Here is a 24,831-nt window from a genome sequence, read left to right on the forward strand (position 1 = left end):
CTCATACCATGTTGACAAAGTCTGACCTCACTAAGTGACCCACTTTAAAGTTCATAGGTCCTCTGGAGGAGTACTGTTAGGAAGCATAACAGGAGGCTTCCTGTGTGCTGTTTTGGATCTGTCAGGAATTCTCTGTTCCTTATGAATTCCTGAATATTCATGAATTAAGAGGAGAGGCAAGCCCCTCCCGGAGGCTGAGGAATCCAGGCATTTCCTTCGTTAGTTTTTCTATACGGTGATAAGTACCCTCTTCCTTTTTATGAACCATATGGTAAAAGTGATTATTTACAACTCTCTCTCTTTAATATGGATCGCCTATGTTTTGTAAGTCTGGAATTTTAATCTTTATCTTTGCTGAGAATAACTACAGTATATATGCCCACACCATGTTGATTAAAACACCTTTGCTCCATCAGAGCTTTGGTCCCCGTGTCTTGCTTTCTCTTTCTCTCTCTCTCTCTTTTTCAGGCTAATTCCTGGAGCGTAGAGGCTCTCTGTGTTCACTTTCCTGCCCAGGCTTCTAAGACTCTCTCGAGAAGGCGCTCTGTGCCTTCACCCCATCAAAAAGGCGCCTGAGGCCTTCGTGAACACAGCAAGACCTGTGCCAGGGGCTTTATTGGCTCTCTGCATAAACAAAGAATATCTGCCTCTTTCTCTTTCCTTTACTTTCTTATCGGTCGACTCTGGCCCACGAGGTTCCGGGCCATTAAAGGACCTCAGCAGAGTACCACTAGGTTCCTCACCAGCGTTTCCAAAACCAAGGCCAAAGGAGACTCAGCTCTTGGTATATCATTAAATTTGTGTCCTGTGAAGACATCTTATGGTAAGATACGATACAACAAGAAGGATGGAGGTCCCTGGCAATTTCTTCAAAGATTACGTGGAAAGTAAACAAAAATAGTTTACCTGCAGACTGACATGTAGCCTGAGGAATCTGGGTCTCCTTGGAGTAGGACACTACCTCCCTGGGCAAGAAATCCACTTGGGTAAACTTTTACAGGCCCAGCTTAGGCAGTCTTCTCTAGAAGTAATGGAGGGTAAACTCTTAAAAGAGGGAAGGCATTCCCTGTAGAAGATCTATCAGAAGTAAAACAAACATCTAAAACAAATAAACCCCAAAGATCCACAGCATCTCCATGCACTGAAAGCAGAACTGGCCCTGGACTGCAAGTCTGGACACTTGAGGTTTTGACCACGTCACTGCTGTGTTGCTGGGTGCTGCCAGGCAGGCCTCCTCAAGATGACCCTCAGGCCTTCCCCATGTCAAATGAGACTCCCTTCCATTCTGAGCAGGTCTGAGTTTTCTTGATTAAAATTTACAAAGGAATTTTCATTTTTGATACAGGAGTCTAGTCTCTTAGGCAAGAGGGATGAAAAAGAGTAACACTTCTCAAATCTGAAGAAAAAGAGAGATGATTGCTGAGTGGAGTAAACATTCTCTATGATAGTAACGAGAGGATTACATTCCAAGGGGAAGTATGTGTGTGTGGTATGCACAGTTGTTCAGCTGTGTCTGATTCTTTGCAATCCCATGGACTGTAGCCCACCAGGCTCCTCTGTCCATGGGATTTCTCAGGCAAGAATCCTAGAGCGGGTTGCCATTTCCTACTCCAGGGGATCTTCCCACCCCAGGGATCAAACCTGCATCCCTTGCGTCTCCTGTATTGGCAGGTGGGTTCTTTACTACTGTATCATCTCCTGCTTCTTCAGAAAAGGAACTAGTACAAACCGCATGTGAATCTGTGTAAAGATAAGTTGGTATAGCACAGGGGAAATGCAAAGAGTACTGGACTAAGAATGATAAAGTTTTAGTTTGTAATTCTGAAATGAGTTGTGCCATGTAAAAACTCCTTTCTGAATATTTATAGAACAGGTCAAGTGTTTTCTGATGGCTTTCACATCCATGACATAAACTGTCTTCACAACCCTTCAATGAAGCTTCTGGGCAGATTATCACCATCTCCATTTTGTAGATGAGAAAAGTGAGATCAGTAGGAGACATGCTCAAGTATATTTAACTCACAAATGGTAGAACTAGGGCTAAAATTCGGTTGGCCTGAGTCATGGTTCAGAGCTTTTGCCACCACTCAAATTCCTGAGGCTCTTAATGGTGAGTTCTGAGTTACCACCCAAATTTGAAGTGCCTCCTGCATCACCCAGGAAACATCCACTCATGGAGGCAGTAGATTCTGGCAGTTGAGCACGCAGACCAGCCCACCGACTCACCAGCTGTGTGTGTGACCCTGCTTGCTTAAGCTACCTAAGTTCTCTGGGCCTCAGTTGCCTTATCTGTAAAATGGACATATTATTACTAGTATTCAGTACTAGGATTATTAGGGGTAATGTATATGTGTCACATACATACAATGCATATGCCATATATATATTATATACACATACACAATTTACACACGTTTTTAAATAGTTTCTGAAACATTATTTTAGTATATAGATTTAGTATCAGCACTGGACATATTTGACTATATTTCTCTAACATTTCCAGGAAATAGACTGTGTGTCTCTCTCTCTGAGAAAGAAAGGCTACATAACCATTTAGCCAAAATCCCACATTCCCTAGCTTTCTAGACTCAACAGAAGCACAGCTTGTATTATTTTTTAAATTATTACTAGTAATGGCACAGACATTGTATTTTTTCCAGTACATAGTAATAATAAAACAAATGAAAATACATACCACAGCTAGGGATTTTCATGTACAATTTCCCAAGCATTCTAAGAAAACAAAAATTTCTTCTTTTCTATGAATCACTAAAATAACTGAAGTGAAACTTGAGATAAGCACAGGGTAGAAGAAAAATAAACAAAGGCTGGTTTAGAGAACAAGCCCACTGGGTTGTCTCTGCAGCCCCACTACGCTCCACACAGGCGTGGGCCATGTGCCCTCACTCACTCAGATGTCTGGACCACAGAGCATACAGGAGGGTCAGTTCTGGGGACCCAGAACTCCCTCACAACCTTCTCACACAGCATTAGGGGAAAACACAGGAAAGGTACTAGAAACAAAATTACCCAATGAGGCAAAAGGCTCAAGGTTTCAGAGGAAGAAATTCAGTATTATTTTAAATTCTCCCTGGATCAGAGAAGTAGGCTTTTCTTCCTGCAATGGGTTTTTGTTGAAGCATCTGAAGACACCCCAAGACTGCTCAAGGCAAAGTCTCTCCTGCTGTCTAATAGCCCAGAGCATCTTTCTGAGGCCCCAAGAGGCTGATCTTCATCTCAGGCAAAGAGCCAGAAAGGAAGCATGGGCTGGTGATACTCCCTCATCTCTTCAAATTGGGCGCACACCTGGCATGGAGAGACCACCCTGGAGTTTAGACATCCAAGGGCATCAGTGAGACCCAAAGATCTCCAAAGTCCAGTGAAGAGAAACCTACACCTGCAGCCAGGGATCCCACACCTCTGGCTCATAACATGCAAGCATAAGCTGTTGGCCTGTCTTGCAGCCAGTTTCATTTGGTAATCCACCATGGAAAACTGAAACCAGCTAGTGAAGCAGTACAGCATACTGGTTAAGCCACATGCTCAGAGAAACTGGGTTCAAATCCCTGCATTGTCCCTTACCAGCCACATGGTATGTAAAAGTTTTGGACAAGAGACAAACCCCTCATGTTTCTCATATGCAAAATGGGTACATATCACTGAATGGTTGTGAAGATTAAATGAAGTTAATATTCATAAAGTACTTAATTCAGAGCCTGGCACATAGTAGAGTCTCTACTTTTTATCTTTCTCACTGATCATAATAAAGCTTATATTTATTTCAAAAAAATCAAGGGAATGCAGACTTATGAGTGCTCCAAACTGATTCTCTAAAATAGTAGATTGGAAGATTATCTCTGACAGTAAAACATGACTCCTCATTCCTTTGTATGGGCCCTTGGGTAGGTTTTGGTTGACTGGGAGAGATGACCTGGTCTTCCTTTAATTAAAAGTATCGTTACCATGAAACGTCTCAGTTTTCAAAACTTAGCTTGAAGTGATTTGAGTACTGCACAATTGTTCCCAGCCCTAGCTATTACAGAAAGTGTGGCCAGAAGGTGCGGCCTTTCCATGGCAAAGACCTTCCCCTTAGGTGTGTTCTCCAACTATGTCCCTACTTCTGGGTCTCTCCTGGGCCAGCCTTAGGGTCTGCATATCTTGGAGGATCCAAGTGCTGTCCGTTCACACAACACTGGAATAGAGGCTTTCAACTTCCCTAAAATACTTCTACAAGGGTCTCTTTATACATAAGCTGCTCTTTGCACAGATCCTGAATAACTCAGTAACTCCTTAGCTAATCCGGCATTACCATGGCTCCATTCTGCCACGAATGGATTGGCAGTTCTGGACACACTGTTTAAGGTCACATTTCTCAACTTAGTTTCAAAACTCGAGGTAAAGAAGCTCACCGCACCATGGAAAATGATTACTCACTTCAGTTCAGTTCAGTCGCTCAGTCGTGTCCGACTCTTTGCGACCCCATGAATCACAGCACGCCAGGCCTCCCTGTCCATCACCAACTCCCGGAGTTCACTCAAACTCATGTCCATCGAGTCGGTGATGCCATCCAGCCATCTCATTCTCTGTTGTCCCCTTCTCCTCCCACCCCCAATCCCTCCCAGCATCAGAGTCTTTTCCAGTGAGTCAACTCTTCGCATGAGGTGGCCAAAGTATTGGAGCTACAGCTTTAGCATCAGTCTTTCCAGTGAACACCCAGGACTGATCTCCTTTAGAATGGACTAGTTGAAGGCAATGGCAAGCCACTCCAGTACTCTTGCCTAGAAAATCCCATGGATGGAGGAGCCTGGTAGGCTGCAGTCTGTGGGGTCGCTAAGGGTCGGACACGACTGAGCGACTTCACTTTCACTTTTCACTTTCACACATTGGAGAAGGAAATGGCAACCCACTCCACTGTTCTTGCCTGGAGAATCCCAGGGACGGGGGACACTGGTGGGCTTCTGTCTATGGGGTCACACAGAGTCGGACACAACTGAAGTGACGCAGCAGCAGCAGCAGTTGGATCTCCTTGCAGTCCAAGGGACTCCCAAGAGTCTTCTCCAACACCACAGTTCAAAAGCATCAATTCTTCGGCGATCAGCTTTCTTCACAGTCCAGCTCTCATGGACCACTCTCATGACCACTGGAAAAACCATAGCCTTGACTAGACGGACCTTGGTTGACAAAGTAATGTCTCTGCTTTTTAATATGCTATCTATTTTGGTCATAACTTTCCTTCCAAGGAGTAAGCGTCTTTTAATTTCATGGCTGCAATCAGCATCTGCAGTGATTTTAGAGCCCCCCAAAATAAAGTCTGACACTGTTTCCACTGTTACCCCATCTATTTCCCATGAAGTGATGGGACCAGATGCCATGATCTTAGTTTTCTGAATGTTGAGCTTCAAGCCAACTTTTTCACTCTCCTCTTTCACTTTCATCAAGAGGCTTTTTAGTTCCGCTTCACTTTCTGCCATAAGGGTGGTGTCATCTGCATATCTGAGGTTATTGATATTTCTCCCGGCAATCTTGATTCCAGCTTGTGCTTCTTCCAGCCCAGCATTCCTCATGATGTACTTTGCATATAAGTTAAATAAGCAGGGTGACAATATACAACCTTGACATACTCCTTTTCCTACTTGAAACCAGTCTGTTGTTCCATGTCCAGTTCTAACTGTTGCTTCCTGACCTGCACAGGTTTGTCAAGAGGCAGGTCAGGTGGTCTGGTATTCCCATCTCTTTGTAAGCATAAGTAAGACTAAAAAAGAGTTAAAATGTCTTTAGTTAGAAGGAATTAAAGGTTTTCCAGAAGAAAAATTCTATGAAACAAACACTTGCCACTGCCATATATTAGATACTTAATAAATGTTAAACTCTACGTTTATTTTCTTGTATATCAGATACCATGCTATGCCCAGAGAAAATGAATCTGAGTCTCAAAGAAGTTAACTACCTTCTCAAATTTCACAGCTACTGAGAGATTTCCCTGAGACTGGAATCCCTATTCCACCTGACTCTACAGTTTATACATTCCTACTTGGTGTTACTATCTCTCCAATGTGAGGGTTGCTGAATGTCCACGACCTGCAAAGCATTGTGTTGGAAGTTTTGGATGGTCCAAAACTGAGGACAATGTAATCCCCTTTCAAAAGTAGGGTTAAAATCCAGTTGAAAGTGGAAAAATGGTTGAAGGCAGCATACAATTAAAGGCAAACAAGAAGGAAATGGTCAAAGGAGTGCACTGTGTTAAGAGAACTCAGGTAAGAGCCGTCTGGTGTGAGTGGGGAGATGGTAGGATGAAGTTAGAATTATGAACACGGATAATGTTTGAAATGGATAGGTAAGGTTTTTAACAGTAAACTCCGGGGGTTGGTGATGGACAGGGAGGCCTGGCGTGTTGTGATTCATGGGGTCGCAAAGAGTTGGACACGACTGAGTGATTGAAATGAACTGAACTGAATGCAGAACAGAGAACGTTTTCAGGCATAAACAAAGCTCCAAAGAAGAGAAAACAATATGTGTACTTAACAAATGATGAGTGAGCCAGTTTTTTGGAGCATAACAGACTCTTAGGGGAGCAGATTTGGGCCTTAGGGGATGCTGAAGGGCAGACAATAGAGTCCCACCATTATAGATATTTGAGCAGAAAATGACACGTGGGACAAGGCACTCAAGCATGTCTAAGTGTAGGGGACTGGAACATGCAAAGGCTGAAGAGACCAATTCACAGTTTTTGTAAGAATCTAGGCCAGGATTGTTGCTGTTGTTTAGTCACTAAGTTGTGTCCAACTCTTTGTGACCCCATGGGCTGTAGCACACCAGGCTCCTCTGTCCATGGAATTCTCCAGGCAAGAATACTGGAGTGGCTTGCCATTTCCTTCCCCAGGGGTATCTTCCCCACCCAGGGATGGAAAATGCATCTCCTGTATTTCAGGCAGATTCTTTAACATCTGAGCCACCTCAGAAGCCCCTTAGGTAGTGTAATAATATCATATCTTGTTTTAATCACATAAACGTAGGTCAACTATCCTCCCAAAATGTAAACATTAACTGAAGAAAAAAAAAAAACAAAAACCAAGGATAGAGACACAACTTTTGATGGTTTCTTCTGGCACATGCCACTCTAACTTATAACCATGACCTAGGACTAACTCTGAGGCTCTGGTTACTGCAGTAACAGAAGTAGGGCATAAAGAAATCCTGCCTCCTTGTGGCCATTACCCACAACAGCAAATTTAAAGATATTGCTTATGTTGCAGTGAAATAAGAGTTTTCTTTTTCTCTTTTGCCTTTTGAGTCCCTTTCTACTTTAACTGTTCCTAATCTACAGTCTGAATTGATAACTAAGTTTTCTTCTTTTCAGAAGACTAACCTATTGACTGTTTTGAAACAATGCAAAAAGGAAAAAGAATACATGATCCTTACACCTTTGTGGAAATAATTTTTTGGAGGAAATAGAAAGATGGCTTTAGTCTTCAAGCTGGCAGAGTAGAGAACACAGTAGGCTCGTGCCTCAGGAACTGTGCCCCTGCCATGGGGAATCAAGGAGATCATACATACAGTCAGGGCTCACAGTCAGAGGTTGGATACAAAGAGCAAAGGTGTAAGGATCCTGTATTCTTTCTTTCTGCATTGTTTCAAAACAGTCAATAGGCTGGCTTCAGGTAGCCTGGTAACTTGGGTCTGGCATTCTGTCCCAGTAGTTAGGTCCATTGTCTTTTGTGGATTGCACTACAGCTTTCTTTCCTTAATGCAAAAAGAGGGAAAAACAAACTAAAAGGGCTGTTTACAGAGAAAATGCTGTAAAGTTAAGCATCAGGATGTGACTAGCATAGAATTAAAAGATAATAGATGCAGAGTGTAGCTCATGCAGAATTAGAGGGTGATAGGTGCAGGATATCCCTAGAGAAGAGCAAGGCAACCCACTCCAGTATTCTTGCCTGGGAAATCCCATGCACAGAGGAGCCTGGCAGGCCAGTCCACGGGGTTGGAAAGAGTTGGACATAGCTGAGCAACTAAACAACAGCAACCTAAATTCCAATGACATTTTTCACAGAAACAGAACAATCAGTGTGGACTGGGAACAAAAACAGGCACACAGACCAGAGGCCCAGGATAGGGAACCCAGAAAATTCTAAGGGCGTGTGCTCTTGTTAACTCACAAGAATTAAGGAGCCAAGGACATACTCCAGGGAAAGGAAAGCCCCGCAATAAACCGTGCTGGGAACACTGGGCACCACAAGCCGAAGAGCAGCACTGTACTTTGTCCACACCACACACACAAAACTGGCTATACACTGAGCTCTCCACACCAAGTCCCTCCCGACCTGGTCCTCTGAAGACGGACACTCCTCAGCAGTCAACCGCACACAGGCACCTTTTCCCCACTGTTCCTCACGTTTCTTCACCTTTTTCTTCAGCAGGACCACCTACCAGCAGGTTCTGAGGAAACCAGGCTCCTGTCTGAGTGAACAGGACCCCAGTGTCCCAAAGCTGAAGCCCTGGTGGGTCCTGAGGGGACCCGGCTCCCATTAGCATGGACTTGACCACCCCCACCCTCGAGTTCCAGAAACCAAAGCCAGGGCAGGTTCTCAGGAGATGGGGCTCCCATCAGCTGTGCTGGGAGCCAAGTCCTCAGGTAGAACGCACATCCCCAGGGCGGCTCAAGGAGGTGGGCTCACGTTCCCTGCCAGTCAATGGGAAAGCGCAGAGCAAGCCACCCTCACCTTCAGTGGAGGCCCTGCCCCCTGGGGGCAGTTCTGCTGCCTCCATGAAATGGGGAAATCAAACTGAAACAGAACCGAACAGCCCATGACTTTTCCAAAATTGTTACAGAACAATTAACCGGAAACCATATGAAATGAAATGACTATAAACACAAACTTTAAAATACAAAATAATCAAAATTACTGAAAAACAAGGAAATCTTCATGACCTTGGCTTTGGTCTGCAGATCATGAGCTTTGAGGTTAGCCCAAAAAAAGCAAGCGCCTCAAAGAAAAAAATATTGTGGACTTTATAAAATTAAGTGTTTTCTACTCTGAAAGACCTGATTTATAAGGTCAAAACACAAACCATGAACTGGGAGAAAAATATTTGTAAACTACATACCTAATAATATCTGGACTCAAAACAGATAAAGACCTCTAAAACAACACCATAAAAAATTGGGTAAGGATGTGAACAGACACCTGGCCAAAAAAGATATATAGATAGTAAATATCTTACAAGAATTAGATTAGAAAACATCATACAATTAAGGAAAGACAAGTTAAATCATGAGATATCACACCACACCTTTTAGGATTGCTAAACTCCATATATATGACAATATCAACTGCTGGAGGGTGAGGAAAAAGAAGTCTCCCTCACTGCTGCTGGCATGTACGTACAGCCACTTTATAACACAGTTGGGCAGTGTTTTCCAAAGCTAAACAAGGTAATCCACCAATCATGTTTTCAGTATTGACTCAATTGCTTTGAAAATTTATCACAAATTCAAACTAGGATGGAATTACACACAGCAGCACATATTCATAATAGCTAAAATCTTGAAAAAACCAGGATATCCTTCAACAGATGAATGCATAAGCAGAGTAGGGTATATCCATGTCAAGGTGAGTAGAATATGCCACCCCAAAATATGCCTCTCTGGCATAAGGATTATTCAGTCTAATGAAAAAAAAAAAACAAAAAAAACAGGAATCTCAAAAAACTAAAAAGTGACTCCCTTTTGTGAAGGACATTTACAAAAGAGAAATCTCCATATTTAAGGGCTTACCCTCTTTGCACCAGAAATAGAAGGATAATTAAAACTCAAGGAACTTATCAATGGAGAGGTCCTGACTTAAATCTGCAACAATCATATGCTTCTTTACTGTGTTTTGCATGATAACCTGTCATAATGGGCTTCCCCCCTTCTGCAAGGTCTTTCTTTTATTTTTATCTGAAATGGTATTTGAGGTGATGGCTTTTGACATTTCAGGAGGTGACTCAGGTTTCCTGGGTAGCTCCCTTATACACATGACATATACAAGTTATTAAACTTCTGTTTTTCTCCTGGTGGTATCTCAAACTCTGCTACAGTGAGTGCTTTTATAAAGAAATGGGAAAATGAAGCTGGGCTCCTGAAGGCCACTCCTTCTGGTCTAAGCCGCTTCCATCAATGTGGCAGTGAAAAGAAAAAAAGTGGAATGATTTTCTTTTCTTTCTTGAGGACAAAGAAGATAAAGAGAACACTGAGCAGGCCTGATCCCTCCTAGATTTTACTTCACTGTTCCTAATCTGCAGTCTGTAAATAAATTTGCTTTTCTGTCCCCTAACTCTGAATGAGCTACATTCTCCACTATTATCCTTTAAATCCATGCTACTTACATCCTGGTGCTTACCTTTACAGTAGACCATCCCTTGTAGGTTTCTTTCTTTTTGCATTTCGGAAAGAAGGCCGCAGTGCAATAAACCAGAGACAACCAGACCTAATTACCGGGCTATCTGATAACAGCTCTGACTTTTGTGGGTTTCTATTGTTGGTGTTGTTTTATAATTTTATTTATTTATTACCTACTTTTGGCTGTGCTGGGTCTTCGTGCTGCGTGGACTCTTCTCTAGTTGAGGAGAGTGGGGCTTCTCCTCATTGCAGTGAGGGCTTCTCATTCAACTATTGAGCCTTTGCTCTAGAGCCTGGGAGCCATGACTGCTGAGTCGACGAGCTGCAAATACAGAAGCCCGCATGCCCTGAAGCCTGTGCTCCACAACAAGAGAAGCCACAGCAATAAGAAATCCTCGAAACAAAACGAAGAGTAGCCCCAACTCACTGCAATTAGGAAAAACCCGTGCACAGCAACAAAGATGCAGCGCAACCAAAAATGTAAATAAAATAAATAAAATCAACATTTAAAAAAAGTAAAGTAAAATAGATAAACAACAAGGACTACTCTATAGCACAGGGAACTACACTCAATATTTTGTAATAACTTAAAAGGGGAAAGATTATGAAGAAGAACAGATATCTATACCTGTATCAAGACCAGATCAGCTGGAATGTAACCCCTGCTCATGGTGGCTGGTTCTGACTCTCAAAACTTCAATCAACTGAAGCTTGGACTCTGCAATGGGGAGAGGCCCTGCATGAACATGCCTGTAAAGAGACAATCTTAGTCACTCACTCATGTCTGAATCCTTGCGACTCCATGGACCACCAGGCTCCTCTGTCCATGGGATTCTCCAAGCAAGAATACTGGAGTGGATAGCCATGCCCTCCTCCAGGGGATCTTCCCGACCCAAGGATCAAACCCCGGTCTCCTGCATTGCAGGTGGATTCTTTACCGTCTGAGCCACAACGGAAGCCTCAACATGCCTGTTCCCATAGATTAAAGCTTCCCTAATTTTGTCGTTTGGAGAGACATTGCTCTGGAAAGCTTCCTGGCATTCTCAATACTTCTACAAGTAATACACCTTTCCTTCCCATGAGCTTTGGCTGCGTTGTATCTTCTGGCTCAACACCACCCAGAGGCAAACCCACTTTTCTGATAACATCTTTCCATCCAGACTCCGAACCAGCACTTGTGGCCCTGTTAGGGGAAGCACACTGACTAAAACCGCCCACCCTGACCAGGCATCATAGTAACTATTTGCATGAGTTGATTTACGACAGGAGATCCTGGTAAGGAACAGGGAACTAACAGGCCACTACCAACCAGAAGAGTTCGGGAAAGGTCAAAAGGAGACACCACATGTCCGACCACCTTCCAGAATAATTCTCACTGGCCTCCATCTTGGCTGCAAAAGGTGTGCGCCACCAGGAAGAACTCTGAGTCAGGATGATTGGCTAAAGACAACCCAGAAACTAATCCCATCACCATAAAACTTGAGACTGCGAGCGACGTGGCAGAGCTGTTCTCTGGGGTTCCCTTACCCTACTGATCCGCCATCCGGGTGCCGCTTCCCAATAAAACCTCGTGCTTTGTCAGCACATGACAGCACAATTCATTTCCAACTGTTAGACGTGAGCCCAGTTTCAAGCCCTAGAAGTGGTCCCCTACCTGCAACAGCCCCACTTGATAATTTCTAGTCAGTCATCTTGCTTCCAATACATGGAAATCATGTTATGTGAGCAAAGATATGTAAGGGACAGAAACAGTGTCCCTATTTTATCTTCTGAAGCCAGTAGGTCTTAAGCAAACTCACCTCTGTAGATCCAATTCAATGCCTTGTTCTATGGAAAACACTGGCAGGGCTTTGGGGTTTTATTTATATCTCGTTTCTGAAGCCTTTTAATACCTACACCAAACACAGAGATTACTCATCAGTGCCACTTCTACTTTGAAGTTAAAAATCCTCCAAGTTTTTTCTAATATACTTACCATTCCATTCGTTGCGTTTACATCTTTGACCAAATGCTGTTTCTCTCGTGTTTCATCAGGATTTAGTTAATTACACAGTTGTTGCCTGAATAAAGCAGTACTCATCACATACAATTCTTGCCAAAACTGGATTTTAAAAGGTAGGGTACAGGTGGGCTGGGAGAAAGTTCAGGAGCACGACTACAGTCTCCTGGAGCCAAGATTCTAATTCAGGGCACGGCACTGGACAAAAACATCCACCCTGAGGACGCACCGCCCACTTGAAGTGCAAGATTAAAACGCATTGCCTGAAGACAAGCTATTGCTTGAAACCTTCCAAGATGCGCCTGCGCGCTGGAGGTCTCTCAGCAGACAAGCGGGAGACCCAGAGCAGCCAATCCCCAATCGGTGGGGCGGGACCTTCTGCGCGCTCCGCACCCTCCCTGCTCCCATTGGCTGGACTGCTTCGGTCCCAACGCCGATTGGTGGCTTGTGCCTGATGCGGTTGTACAAGCCAGCTGCTCACCCTTCGCTTTGCCTCAGCTGGGCGGACTGGACTCTGCCTTTCGCTGCGCTCTCACCGGACCGGGATGGGCTGCACCGGAGAACAGCGGGGAGACTGACAGGGTCGCGCCCTGCGAAACCCTCAGCCTGACGTCTTCACATTCCAGGCTGGAAGGCCCCAAATCCCATCAGCTTTGTGGAACCCAGGTCCTAATCTGAAGGGAGCTCGCATCTCGTCTGCTTCAGGGACTACAAGTCCCTTTGTTGTAGCCACACGTTCTGGGAAACAAACTCACTCAGAAGGACAATGCAGATAGTGAAGTGCAGTTTATTACACCAGCGGGCCCAAGGCAGAGTCTCCTCTTAGCCAAGGACCCCGACCAACATTTGTGAAAATCTTTTATACCCCATGCGTTATGTGTCTGAACCCACCACTCCAAATTCCTTGAGACTTACATAAACCAAGGAAAATACAATCCCAGTAACCCCATCATTCACATGCTTATGTGCTCATGTGCTCAAACAGTCAAACGGTCAGCCAATAATCAATAAGCCCGAGGTTACACTTCGATAGATACAGAAAAATTTACGGCCTGTCTGGAGGAAGGGGTGATTAGTGTATGTTTTCTCTTAGGCGATGAGTAACCTAGATACGATCTTCAAGTTTCCCCTGTCTGGAGGGGGGCTTATTCTTCCGTTGTCGTTTTCATAGGCACTAAACACAGAGTTCAGAGTCCATTGGAAAGGTGGCCGAGCATGATCAGCATGAACAGACCTAAGATGGAGTCCAGGCTCTATGAATTCCTTCTTCATTCCCCTTCTCCTAATGCTTTTAACTCATATTATAAGCATCATTTATAGGTATATATATTGCACCCTGGCTCTCTGACCACCAATTTGGGAGTAATGACATAAACCTTCGGGTTACAAAGTTCATAATACATTGTAAAATTCAGGGTCCACAAAGCAGAATTATCAAGGCAACTATAACAGTGGTATATACAGTTTTCCACCAATCGCCCTTCACCCAAGATAGGATCGAAGTCCAGAAAGGAATGTTTTCATTTGACATTGCTTTTACCTGGTTTTTCATGTCATCTAAAGCAGTCAATACATTGTCAGATAAGTCAGGAATGTATACACAACATTCAACCTTAATTATAGCACAGGTCTCTTTTGAGCAGCTGTGAGTATGTCTAAAGCCATTCTATTATGAATTACTGCTTTTCTTATTTGGATTTACTCTTCATTTAAGGCTTGGATGGCTTTTGTTCTATCTAGGAGGGCCTGCTTTGTGAAATTAGTCAAGGCCTCTACTTTAATCGTGATATCTGTTGTCCCTATGCTGCTGCTGCTGCTAAGTCACTTCAGTCGTGTCCGACTCTGTGTGACCCCATAGACGGAAGCCCACCAGGCTCCCCCGTCCCTGGGATTCTCCAGGCAAGAACACTGGAGTGGGTTGCCATTTCCTTCTCCCTATAGAGGGTACGAATAAGGCAGCAATATACTCATACCTTTGAAACACAGAGTTTGTCCACCTAGCACGTAAATAAGATAGATTTACTGGGGCTTGTTGTAGATTAGGCTTTTGTTACACTGGCATTTATATCAAATGTAACCCCATGACCTGAGACTATTGACTGTAGGTCTTACACCAAGAGGACAATAAGAGGTTATGATTGACAAGAAGAGGTTATGATTAACAAGGAGAGGTTATGATTGACAAGAGAGAGAAAAGTCTCTTTTTGTCATCCCAGAAAAGAGCAGAGTGGTTTAAAATCTCCTTGGCAGAGCAGTGACACCCACCAAGGAAGTCCATCCATCACTGACAGAGGCATAGCCCCACATACCCAGCAGTTGGAAGTGTTTTGGAAGCCTGCATAGGAATGTGTCCCATGAGATGAAAACATTGTCCTGAGTTGAAGCAGAAGTTAAATTCAAAATCACATTGATGAGGCCAAGCAGCAGGAGTTGATTGTGAGGCTTCATCCTGAAGGGGCTCATCTGGGATCTTCTTTTCCTTCTTCTTAAGGATGGTCTTAGTCTCTCGAGGGTCAGCGGGGTCCCTCTGTGCAGTCCACTCAGCGGTTTTTGGGTCTGCGTGGTATGTTCTCTTCACCCTTGTATGATGGATCCAAGGAACAATACCTGCAACTTTAACTGCAGTAGGGGTAGTTAGAATAACATAAGGGCCCTTTCACCAAGGGGCTAGCAAATCATGTTTCCAATCTTTGACCCATATTTGGTCACCAAATGTAAACTCATGAAATCTGTTCCCCAAGAAGGAATGGCACCCTTTCTTGTACAAACTTAGTTACCTGATTTATTACCTTACCCAGTTCCATCTGCTGTGAAATCTTATCCCCCCCTTACCTGAGGCAAATTGGTTGACACCTGTTTTATTATGGGAGGGGGTCTCCCATACACAGTTTCGTTTGGCGAATAGCCTTGGGGTCATCCTGAGCCTGAGCAGAGCCGTCGGAAGCAAGTCCACCCAGGAGCAGTCAGTCTTTATGATCCACTTGAGAGTCTCTTTAATGTCTAGTTGGTTCATTCCACCATCTCAGAACTCTGGGCCTATATGCAGTGTGCAGTTTCCATTTGATGTTTACAGTTTTGCTTATTTGTTGTACTAAATCAGCTACAAAAGCCGGGTCATTTTCTGAACCAATGGTGGTAGGAAGTCTAAATCTGGGAACTATTTCCCTAAGCAGGCACTGGGCTACTTCTGATGCTCTTTCTGTCCAGGTAGGAAAAGCTTTTACCCATCCCGAGAATGTACATACCATGACCAGCAGGTAATGGTAGTGTTGGTGAGGTTTCATTTCAGTGAAGTTCACTCCCAGGTGTTCAAAGGGCAGCGTGCCTTTCAGCTGAATCCCTGGAGGTTCCTGTCTGAATACCTGAGAGGCAGCATTGACCTGTGAGCAGGCAGCATGACCTAGGCGTGTCGCCTGGTGTGTTTGGCTTACCAGATTGTGTGCCAGCTCCTCCAGTACCAGTAATTTGCCACTTGGCAATTCCCACCATCCCTTTTCAGTCTTGATGGCCCCTTCCACTTTGGCTAACGTGACAACCATTGTCCTTGTTTTATCAGGCTAGTGCCATTAGTATATAGGACCCAACTAGGGTCTGGAACATTGTGTCCTTCTTTAAAACAAACCCCAGATATCTTACCTCCTCCTTGCAGATCTGTGCCTTCTTCTTTGACACCGGTAACTCTTGAGAGTCCCTTGGACTGCAAGGAGGTCAAACCAGTCCATTCTAAAGGAGATCAGTCCTGGGTGTTCATTGGAAGGACTAATGCTAAGGCTGAAACTCCAATACTTTGGCCACCTCATGCGAAGAGTTGACTCACTGGAAAAGAGTCTGATGCTGGGAGGGACTGGGGGTGGGAGGAGATGGGGACGACAGAGAATGAGATGGCTGGATGGCATCACCGACTCGATGGACATGAGTTTGAGTGAACTCCGGGAGTTGGTGATGGACAGGGAGGCCTGGCGTGCTGTGATTCATGGGGTCGCAAAGAGTCGGACACGACTGAGCGACTGAACTGAACTGAACTGAACCTGCTTCCATCAGCAGCTGGAGCAGTGCTTTTGTCCCTTTCCAGCATTCTTTCTTGGTCTCAGCAGCCAGCAGCAGCAGGTCAACCCTATATTGTAGGAGCCAACATCCATACTCTTCCGGATGGAATGAGTTCAGGTCAGAAGACAAGGCTTCCCCAAAGAGGGCTGGGGAGTTCTTAAACCCTTGTGGGGGAGTCCAGGTGAGCTGTTGTTTGGTGCCCCCGGCTGGATCTTCCCATTCAAAGGCAAAGATGGGCTGTGATGCTGGGGCGAGGAGTACACAGAAGAAGGCATCTTGAGATCTAGGCGAGTATAAACTTTAGTCCTCAGCAGGAGGAAGCTAAGTAAGGTATAGGGGTTTGGAACAGTGGGGTGTAAAGTCACAGTAGCCTGGTTGACTAGCCTGAGATCCTGTACAGGCCTATAGCCCTGTCCTCCTTCCTTTTTGACTGGCAGGATCGGCGTATTCCAAGCCGACTGGCACTCTACTAGAATGCCCACTTCTTTCAATCTATTGATGTGAGGCAGTATGCCGGCCCAGGCCTCTATCAGTAGCAGGTACTGGCGCTTTCTAACCGGTATGTTGCCTGGTTTGAGATTTATTATCACTGGGGTTTGATGTTCAGCCAGCCTGGTGGGGAGAGGGGTTTGTCTTCCTCCCAGACCTCAGGGAATAATTGAGTTAGCTCTCGCTCATGCTCTTCCGGCCCACCCAGTTCTTCCTTCGAAGGCTCATGCAACCTCTACTCATCTTGGGGTGGTATTAAAGTGAGCAAATAAGAGAGAGCAAATAAGTTATGGTGTCCATCTGGAAGGTGGGCCCCCCTTTTCAGGGGAGAAAGTCACTTGTGCTCCTAGTTTGGAGAGCAAGTCTCTTCCCAACAGGGGTACTGGGCACTCAGGAATGTAGAGGAATCCATGAATCACTTGGTGCCCCCCATCTGACATTTTCTGGGCTGGCAAAACGATTTAATCATCTCTTCTCCTGATACCCCAGTTACAGCGGTAGTCTTTTTGGACAGTGGTGCCACAGGTTTTGTTACTACCGACAGTTCTGTTCCTGTATCTACCATGAAGTCAATGTTTTGGTTCCCCACTTTTAAGGTTACCATGGGCTCTTGGAACCTGATACCTCTGAGCCCCGGCACCCCTATTTAATTTCCAAGTCAGCAAGCCCCACCACTGCGGGAGCTTCCTCTTCCTTTCCTTAGGGCATTCATTCTTCCAGTGGAAAAAAGCTCGGCACCAGGCACACTGGTTTGGCTGTAACGGGTCTGGGGCCTCCAATGGGACCAGTTGAAGGACTGTCCTGTCCCTGGAGCAGAGGAGGTTTTCCAGAGGGCCCGAGATAGACTATCCCAGAGCAGCAGCTAGCATTGTAAATCTCTTGTCTGTTCTCTTTCGTTCCCTCCTGCTCTGGTAGAGCGCAGTCTCTGCTTAATTCCAATGTCTCCCTCCCCTTCTGGTCAGTACTTACCGGGAGAGGTGGGTATAGCTTGGGCGGTTCGGCTGGAACCGGATCCTAGAAGTGTTGGCCAGAGGCTTCTGTCACCGGGATCGGAGCCTGCCGAGGTGGCAGCTCTACGACCTCGGAGAGAGCTGGCGGAGGAGCAGCGGCTGCTGCAGGACTTCACCTGGCCCTGGATCGGGCATTAAGGCGGCCTCCGGTCCTGGTGGAGCACTGGGAGGCAGGAACGTCATTAGCCAGTATGGGGGAGGAAGAAGGTCACCCCCGTCCAAATCCTGTAGAACTTTTTTATCCTCAACTTTTGTGTCATTAATATTTTTCCCTTTCCCTTCTGGATACAGAATCTCATCCAAGGAGGAGGGTCTTGAGTAAATATATCGATATTGATACGGGTGTCCTGGCTCTCCTGTGACTACTGCATAGACTGCTTCCACTATTTTTAAGTTCATGGTGTTCTCTGGTGGCCATCCTACTCCCACAGGGGGCCATTCAACCTCACAGAGTATGTGGAGGCGGTTAGGCTTCATCTTCACCCCATAGTCTCCTCCTAATCCCTTCTTTAAATTTTTAATCATGCACTCCAATACAGTTGTCTTAGATTCACTTCCTCCCATCTTGCTTACCTTCTCGTACCTTCTTCTACTGTTCCTTTTCTTTCTGTCTACAAAGTTCTCAGTACCCTACGTACTTCTGATATTTCCGCTCAATGAAACACTTAAATTGCCATTCCTCTTCCTTCCTAATTGGGGTGAGAAGAGCCTTACCTGCTAGACCCCAAAGGGAGAAGGGGGATCAGCGTGTCTTCACCTGCTGGTCAGTACAGCTGAACCAGAACACCACATGGTCCAAGACTATTTCTCCCTTAACTTTCAAAGTCTGTTCTGCTTTGGTGGACTTGATCAGGTGCGGATGAAAACACACATGGGTTAAATATCCCGCGTCCTAGGCCATCTCTGGGAAAAGCCAATTCGTACTCACTCACGTATTCCCCTCCTTCTAGCCTGACAATTCCGAGGGGGTCAAGAAGTACATAGCAGATGGGACACCTCCTCGGGGAGGGCAGAATACGAGCACACAGGGACCAAGTTTCTTCTCCTAAAAGTCCCCTGGCGATTGCTTGGTAATAATTTTCCCCAAGATGGCGTGGACACCACCTCCTAAATGACCTTCACAAATTTCCTTCCTAAGCCCTAACACGCTCGTCAACCTGTGTACCAAGCAACTGCCGCCTGTCTATTCCAGGCTCCTGTGGGTCCCCGCTCCTTCTGGTCCCTCCCAGGGGGGTGATCAGGCCCCCTCTTCCACCCTGACGGGTGGGTTCCTCCTCACCTGAGCGCTCAGTTCCCCTGCTGCCGTTCACTACCTGCCAAAGCGAAGAAACTGGGCGTTGAAAGGCTGAATTCTTCCAAAGGGGTAAGGTGCCCCCTCTAGGAGATTCAAGCCACAAAGCCTCGGGGTGGCCTCAAATGAGACCTGTCTCCTCAAAGTGAGGAGTTTCCCGGCCAACACACCAAATGTTGTAGCCACACGTTCCGGGAAACAAACTCACTCAGAAGGACAGAGCCAGAGTCTCCTCTTAGCCAAGGACCCCGACCAATATTTGTGAAAATCTTTTATACCCCATGCGTATGTGTCTGAACCCACCACTCCAAATTCCTTGAGACTTACATAAACAAAGGAAAATACAATCCCAGTAACCCCATCATTCACATGTTTATGTGCTCATGTGCTCAAACAGTCAAACAGTCAGCCAATAATCAATAAGCCCGAGGTTACACTTCGATAGATACAGAAAAATTTATGGCCTGTCTGGAGGAAGGGGTGATTAGTGTATGTTTTCTCTTAGGCGATGAGTAACCTAGATACGATCTTCAAGGTTCCCCTGTCTAGAGGGGGTCTTATCCTTCCGTTGTCGTTTTCATAGGCACTAAACACAGAGTTCAGAGTCCATTGGAAAGGTGGCTGAGCATGATCAGCATGAACAGGCCTAAGATGGAGTCCAGGCCCTATGAATTCATTCTTCATCTTCACCCACAGAAACAAGAAATGCCCTAGGGCTGAGATCCCTAAATACCTTCAGTTCAGTTCAGTTCAGTTCAGTCACTCAGTTGTGTCCGACTCTCCGCGACCCCATGAATCACAGCACGCCAGGCCTCCCTGTCCATCATCAACTCCCGGAGTTCACTCAAACTCATGTCCACAGAGTCGGTGATACCATCCAGCCATCTCATTCTCTGTCGTCCCCTTCTCCTCCCACCCCCAACCTTTCCCAGCATCAGAGTCTTTTCCAGTGAGTCAACTTGTCGCATGAGGTAGCCAAAGTATTGCAGTTTCAGCTTTAGCATCAGTCCTTCCAATGAACACCCAGGATTGATCTCCTTTAGAATGGACTGGTTGGATCTCCTTGCAGTCCAAGGGACTCTCAAGAGTCTTCTCCAACACCACAGTTCAAAAGCACCAATTCTTCGGCGATCAGCTTTCTTCACAGTCCAACTCTCACATCCATACATGACCAAGAGAAAAACCATAGCCTTGACTAGATGGACCTTGGTTGGCAAAGTAATGTCTGTTTTTTAATATGCTATCTAGGTTGGTCCTAACTTTCCTTCCAAGGAGTAAGCGTCTTTTAATTTCATGGCTGCAGTCAGCATCTGCAGTGATTTTGGAGCCCAAAAAAATAAAGTCTGACACTGTTTCCACTGTTTTCCCATCTGTTTCTTTGTTTTCTGAATGTTGAGCTTCAAGCCAACCTTTTCACTCTCCTCTTTCACTTTCATCAAGAGGCTTTTGAGTTCCTCTTCACTTTCTGCCATAAGGGTGGTGTCATCTGCATATCTGAGGTTATTTATATTTCTCCCGGCAATCTTGATTCCAGCTTGTGCTTCTTCCAGCCCAGCGTTCCTCATGATGTACTCTGCATATACCTTAAGTAACCCCAATTCCCCTCAGCCAGAGGCACCCTAAAAATAGCACCCGCAGACAGACCAAATTTCTCTAACCTCAGAGTCCCTGAATACCTCAGCCTGGGAACTCTTAATCCCTTCATCCGCAAGACCCCAACTGTCCTATAGGAGGGAAACCTAAAGCTCCTTAATGAGAAACCCCCGATTTCCTCAGCCTCAGAGATCCCAAGTTCTCTCAACCTGCACATTCTCCATCAGTCAAAAGACCCCCCCAATCCCCTTTGTTTGAGGAACCCCAGTTCCCACAGCCCTGTGACCCTGATCTCAAGTCAAGCGATTTGTCCCTTACACGTAGAACACACATTATGCTCAGATTTTCCCAGAGTCCCCAGGCAGAGAGTCACCAAAACCCTTCTTGGAAAAATATACAATCTCCCGCACTGGAACAGAGCCCTGATTTCAGACTGATGCCAGTCCAGCAGTTAGGGGCTTCCAGGTCTCCTCAGGACTCCCTCCGTTACCCACAGACAGGTTCCCTCCTGCCTTTCCTCAGAGGGGCCAAGTTGTAGGGAAACCAAAGACAACATATCTAGCTCACATTAGGCTGGTCTGTCATAGCCTATCAGGATTCGTCCATCCCACCAAGACCCCCACCCTGACTTTCCCTACACCTTTCTGCCCTGAACACTCCATCCAAGGAAGACAGGCCTGGCTCTGGACGGCGGTCTGGGCTATCTCAGCATCTTCCACAGGCACCCAAGACCATGAACCCTTACAGATCCCCAGAGGAGAGCACTGAGGGAGATCCTGGGTGAACAGAGTGGAAGCCCATAGAGAGAGGTGGAGGTGGCAAAGCCAGGCTCTAAGCCAGCTCTATAGGAAGGATGCGGGGCTGGTCCCTTAAGGACCATAGACTGCTTGCCTGCACTGCTGAGTGAACTTTTCTGTGAATATACACAGGATGGGAGTGCTGGCCCTGTCTGGAACAGGTCGGGTGGAGTGGGGCAGAACAGGATACTAGCATCGTCAAGTGCTTTGTGTCCAGGGAGAGTTAGGAAAATGCTCAGTGTTTGCTCAGTTAAGCAGGGCACAGTCAGTAAGGAAAGTCTTCATCCCTGTCTCACAGAAACCCAGTAGCGTCAGGCTACTCCCTGCACATAGGTAGGTAGAGGAGAAGGCCCAGCTCTAAGGGCTGACTTATATTAGTAAGTCACTAATGAAGTCTATTATTTTCTTTAGGCCAAAGATGCTTTCAGAGACATTTCCATATACTTCTCCAAGGAAGAATGGGCAGAGATGGGAGAATGGGAAAAAAATAGTTATAGGAATGTGAAAAGGAACTGTGAAGCACTGATTACTACAGCTAACAGGAAATGCTGGGTGCCTGTGAGCCTGGGAAACATGAAACAGGTCTTCAATCTCCATGTTAACTTGGCCCTCTCTTAGGTGGCTATATCTGCTGTTTCCTTTTGTGTGGAGACTAACCTGGAGGAAATTTTTGTTCTTTTTTATCAATGTGGGGCTGGCCCTGGCAGTGCAGAGCTCACCTCTTGCCCTGTTCTAGATTCTCCAAGCCCTACTAATTGCCCTGACTTTGTGACACTTTCCATGGCCTCTATACTTTGTTCTTCCTTCTTAAGAGCAAAAATTTTGCTTCTTTCTGGGTCTCAGAGCCACTCAACCAGCATCACTGCGGGCAGGTCATCAAACCCCAGGTAGATGACATTGAGGATTCTGATGAAGAATGGACACCAAGGCAGCAAGGTGAGGGACCAGGAGGATTTAGAGGTGTCTTCCTGAAACCAACTTGGGTTTATGTCTCAGCTACATCTCAGGCATTAACAAAGAAAACATAATTTTCAGAAAACTAGCAAGATGCAGAACAGTATATTATACAGTAAGAGACTATCCATATGAAGTTTTTAAATATGTAAAATAATTAGCCTCCCCTTCTCTGCCACCTTATGTGCAAATGACTCTGCTCCTCACCAGGTCTTCTCACAAGACTTTCAGGATAAGTGATACCTAACCAAGAAACAAAAGCAGAATCATCCCATTCCCTAATGGATTCTAATGGAAACTGGTAATAAAACCAGATACAACTCCAAGAGAAGACAGTGCAGAAAAACAAAGCTATAGGTCTATAAGGAGCCACACATGAGGTGGCACACACATTTGTGCTGTCAAGGTCACTTGCATCTTACCAGATCACTCTGAAAACATCACTAATGCATCCAGTTGTTTCACTGAAAAAACGATTTCTCTTTGTGTCAGTGTTTCTGCACTGGTGCTTTGGCTCAGTAATAAATATGAAACCTTTTGTTGAAACAAATTATATATACATAGACATATATATATAATTATTTATACATTAAAAATGGAGAATGTTTAAAAATCTAAATGTGAATAAGAAGTACCAAATTCAGCACCAGAGGAGTAAGGGCTGGCAGGTGGCTTCACTGTTTGTTGGTTAGTTTTTTTGTTTTTATCTTATTTTTGAATTCTGAAATAGAAATTAAAAGACCCTGAAGTGGTTGAGGCAGAGTATGGACATAAGCCTGAATGAAGATGGATGTATAGGTTTTCCAGTATAATTCTCAATAGTTTTACATTTAAAATTTATCATTCCTTGTAAACCTGGGGCGAATTCATGTCAATGTATGGCAAAACCAACCAATATAATATTGTAAAATAATTTGCCTCCAATAAAAAAATTAATTAATTAAAAAAAAAGAAAAAAAAAAGAAATATCAAGTCAATCCTTTTGTTTAAATTGAGGATCTATATAGAAAGGAGGGAATAGAACAGGATAGAAAAAAACTAAGGAAGATGCAAGCTAGGCTTTTTTGTAATCTCCACATTGTAGATTTGACTTTAGGATTCTAAGAATATTTTCTATAATCATAAGGAAAAATTTTATGTATCTTAAAAACTTAAATAAAATGAATAAATGAACCTAAAAAAAATTTTAAAAAATGAAAAAAAAATAAAATAAAATTTATCATTCTTTTTCTTTTTAAAAATGATTATTTTTGCTAAACATTCTCAATGAAAGGGCAATTAAAGACACCTTAATTAGACTATAAATTCACCAAAGAACTTTCTAATACTAAGCTCATAATGATTCAGTCACTGGGTTAAATCTCTTAGCAGAGGAAAGAGATTAATATATTGTGTCAAGATACATTATTTATGCGTATATATTTAACCACACCACATGATCCTCTTATGCTAAGGTGAATCTAATTCTTTGTCTTGATTCTGGGAAAGGGTTTGAGATAACTATTTAGTCTCCCTGATCTTTTCCACATTTTACTGCTGACCGGAGACAGCATCAGGTAAATAAAATTTACAAAATAGAAGTGAGCAGCTCACTACCTCTTCTGTTGCTCAGAGTAGAGAGTTTAGAAGAGTTAATCTGCCTAGACTGGAGAAAACAATTTAGATTAGTTCTATCATTCTCCATAAATGGATTTCTATTCTCTTAGTTTCTTTTTTATTTACTTATTCTTGGGTACGCTGGGTCTTCGCTGCTGTGCATGAGCTTTCTCTGATTGCAGTGAGTGGGGGCTACTGTCTACTTGGGAGTGCACAGGCTTTTCCCTGTGGTGGCTTCTCTGGTTTCAGAGTGCATGCAGGCTCAGCAGTTATGACACACATGCTTAGCTGCCCCACAGCACGTGGAATCTTCCTGGACCAGGGATCAAATCTGTATCTTCTACATTGACAGACAGATTCTCATTCACTGTACCACCAGAGAAGTCCATTTGTTCCCTTAGGTTATTAAAAGCAGTGTAAGAGACATGAAAACCAAACATATGTCTACAAAGGTTTTGGTATGAAAAGAACTCTTCATAGGGTAACACGTACCCCACGATTCACCATCAGTTCAGTTCAGTTCAGTTCAGTCACTCAGTCGTGTCCGACTCTTTGCGACCCCATGAATCACAGCACGCCAGGCCTCCCTGTCCATCACCAACTCCCGGAGTTCACTCAAACTCATGTCCGTCGAGTCGGTGATGCCATCCAGCCATCTCATTCTCTGTCATCCC

General features: G+C 44.7%; 1 protein-coding gene and 1 long non-coding RNA gene across 2 annotated transcripts in view; one reads left to right on the forward strand and one right to left on the reverse strand.

The window, feature by feature from the left end:
* Positions 1-12,581, reverse strand: part of LOC129550119 (uncharacterized) — a 28,522-nt gene extending 15,941 nt beyond the window's left edge. Inside the window, exons 1-3 of the long non-coding RNA XR_016035702.1 lie at positions 12,357-12,581; positions 12,181-12,273; positions 11,010-11,131 (exon numbers count right to left, since the gene is read on the reverse strand). This is a non-coding gene — a long non-coding RNA (uncharacterized LOC129550119). The remainder of the gene's footprint in view (positions 1-11,009; positions 11,132-12,180; positions 12,274-12,356) is intronic.
* An 8,772-nt stretch (positions 12,582-21,353) lies between these two features.
* LOC129550068 (histone-lysine N-methyltransferase PRDM9-like) overlaps positions 21,354-24,831 on the forward strand; it is a 29,673-nt gene continuing 26,195 nt past the window's right edge. The window contains 3 exon segments of the mRNA XM_088829713.1: positions 21,354-21,619; positions 22,026-22,159; positions 22,453-22,543. Of these exon segments, the coding sequence (XP_088685839.1) occupies positions 21,544-21,619; positions 22,026-22,159; positions 22,453-22,543 (301 nt within the window). The 5' untranslated portion in view covers positions 21,354-21,543.

The sequence above is a fragment of the Moschus berezovskii genome, chromosome 21 (genome assembly GCF_049115385.1).
Source record: "Moschus berezovskii isolate FMDL1 chromosome 21, NW_MosBer_1.0, whole genome shotgun sequence".
NCBI classification, from domain to species: domain Eukaryota; kingdom Metazoa; phylum Chordata; class Mammalia; order Artiodactyla; family Moschidae; genus Moschus; species Moschus berezovskii.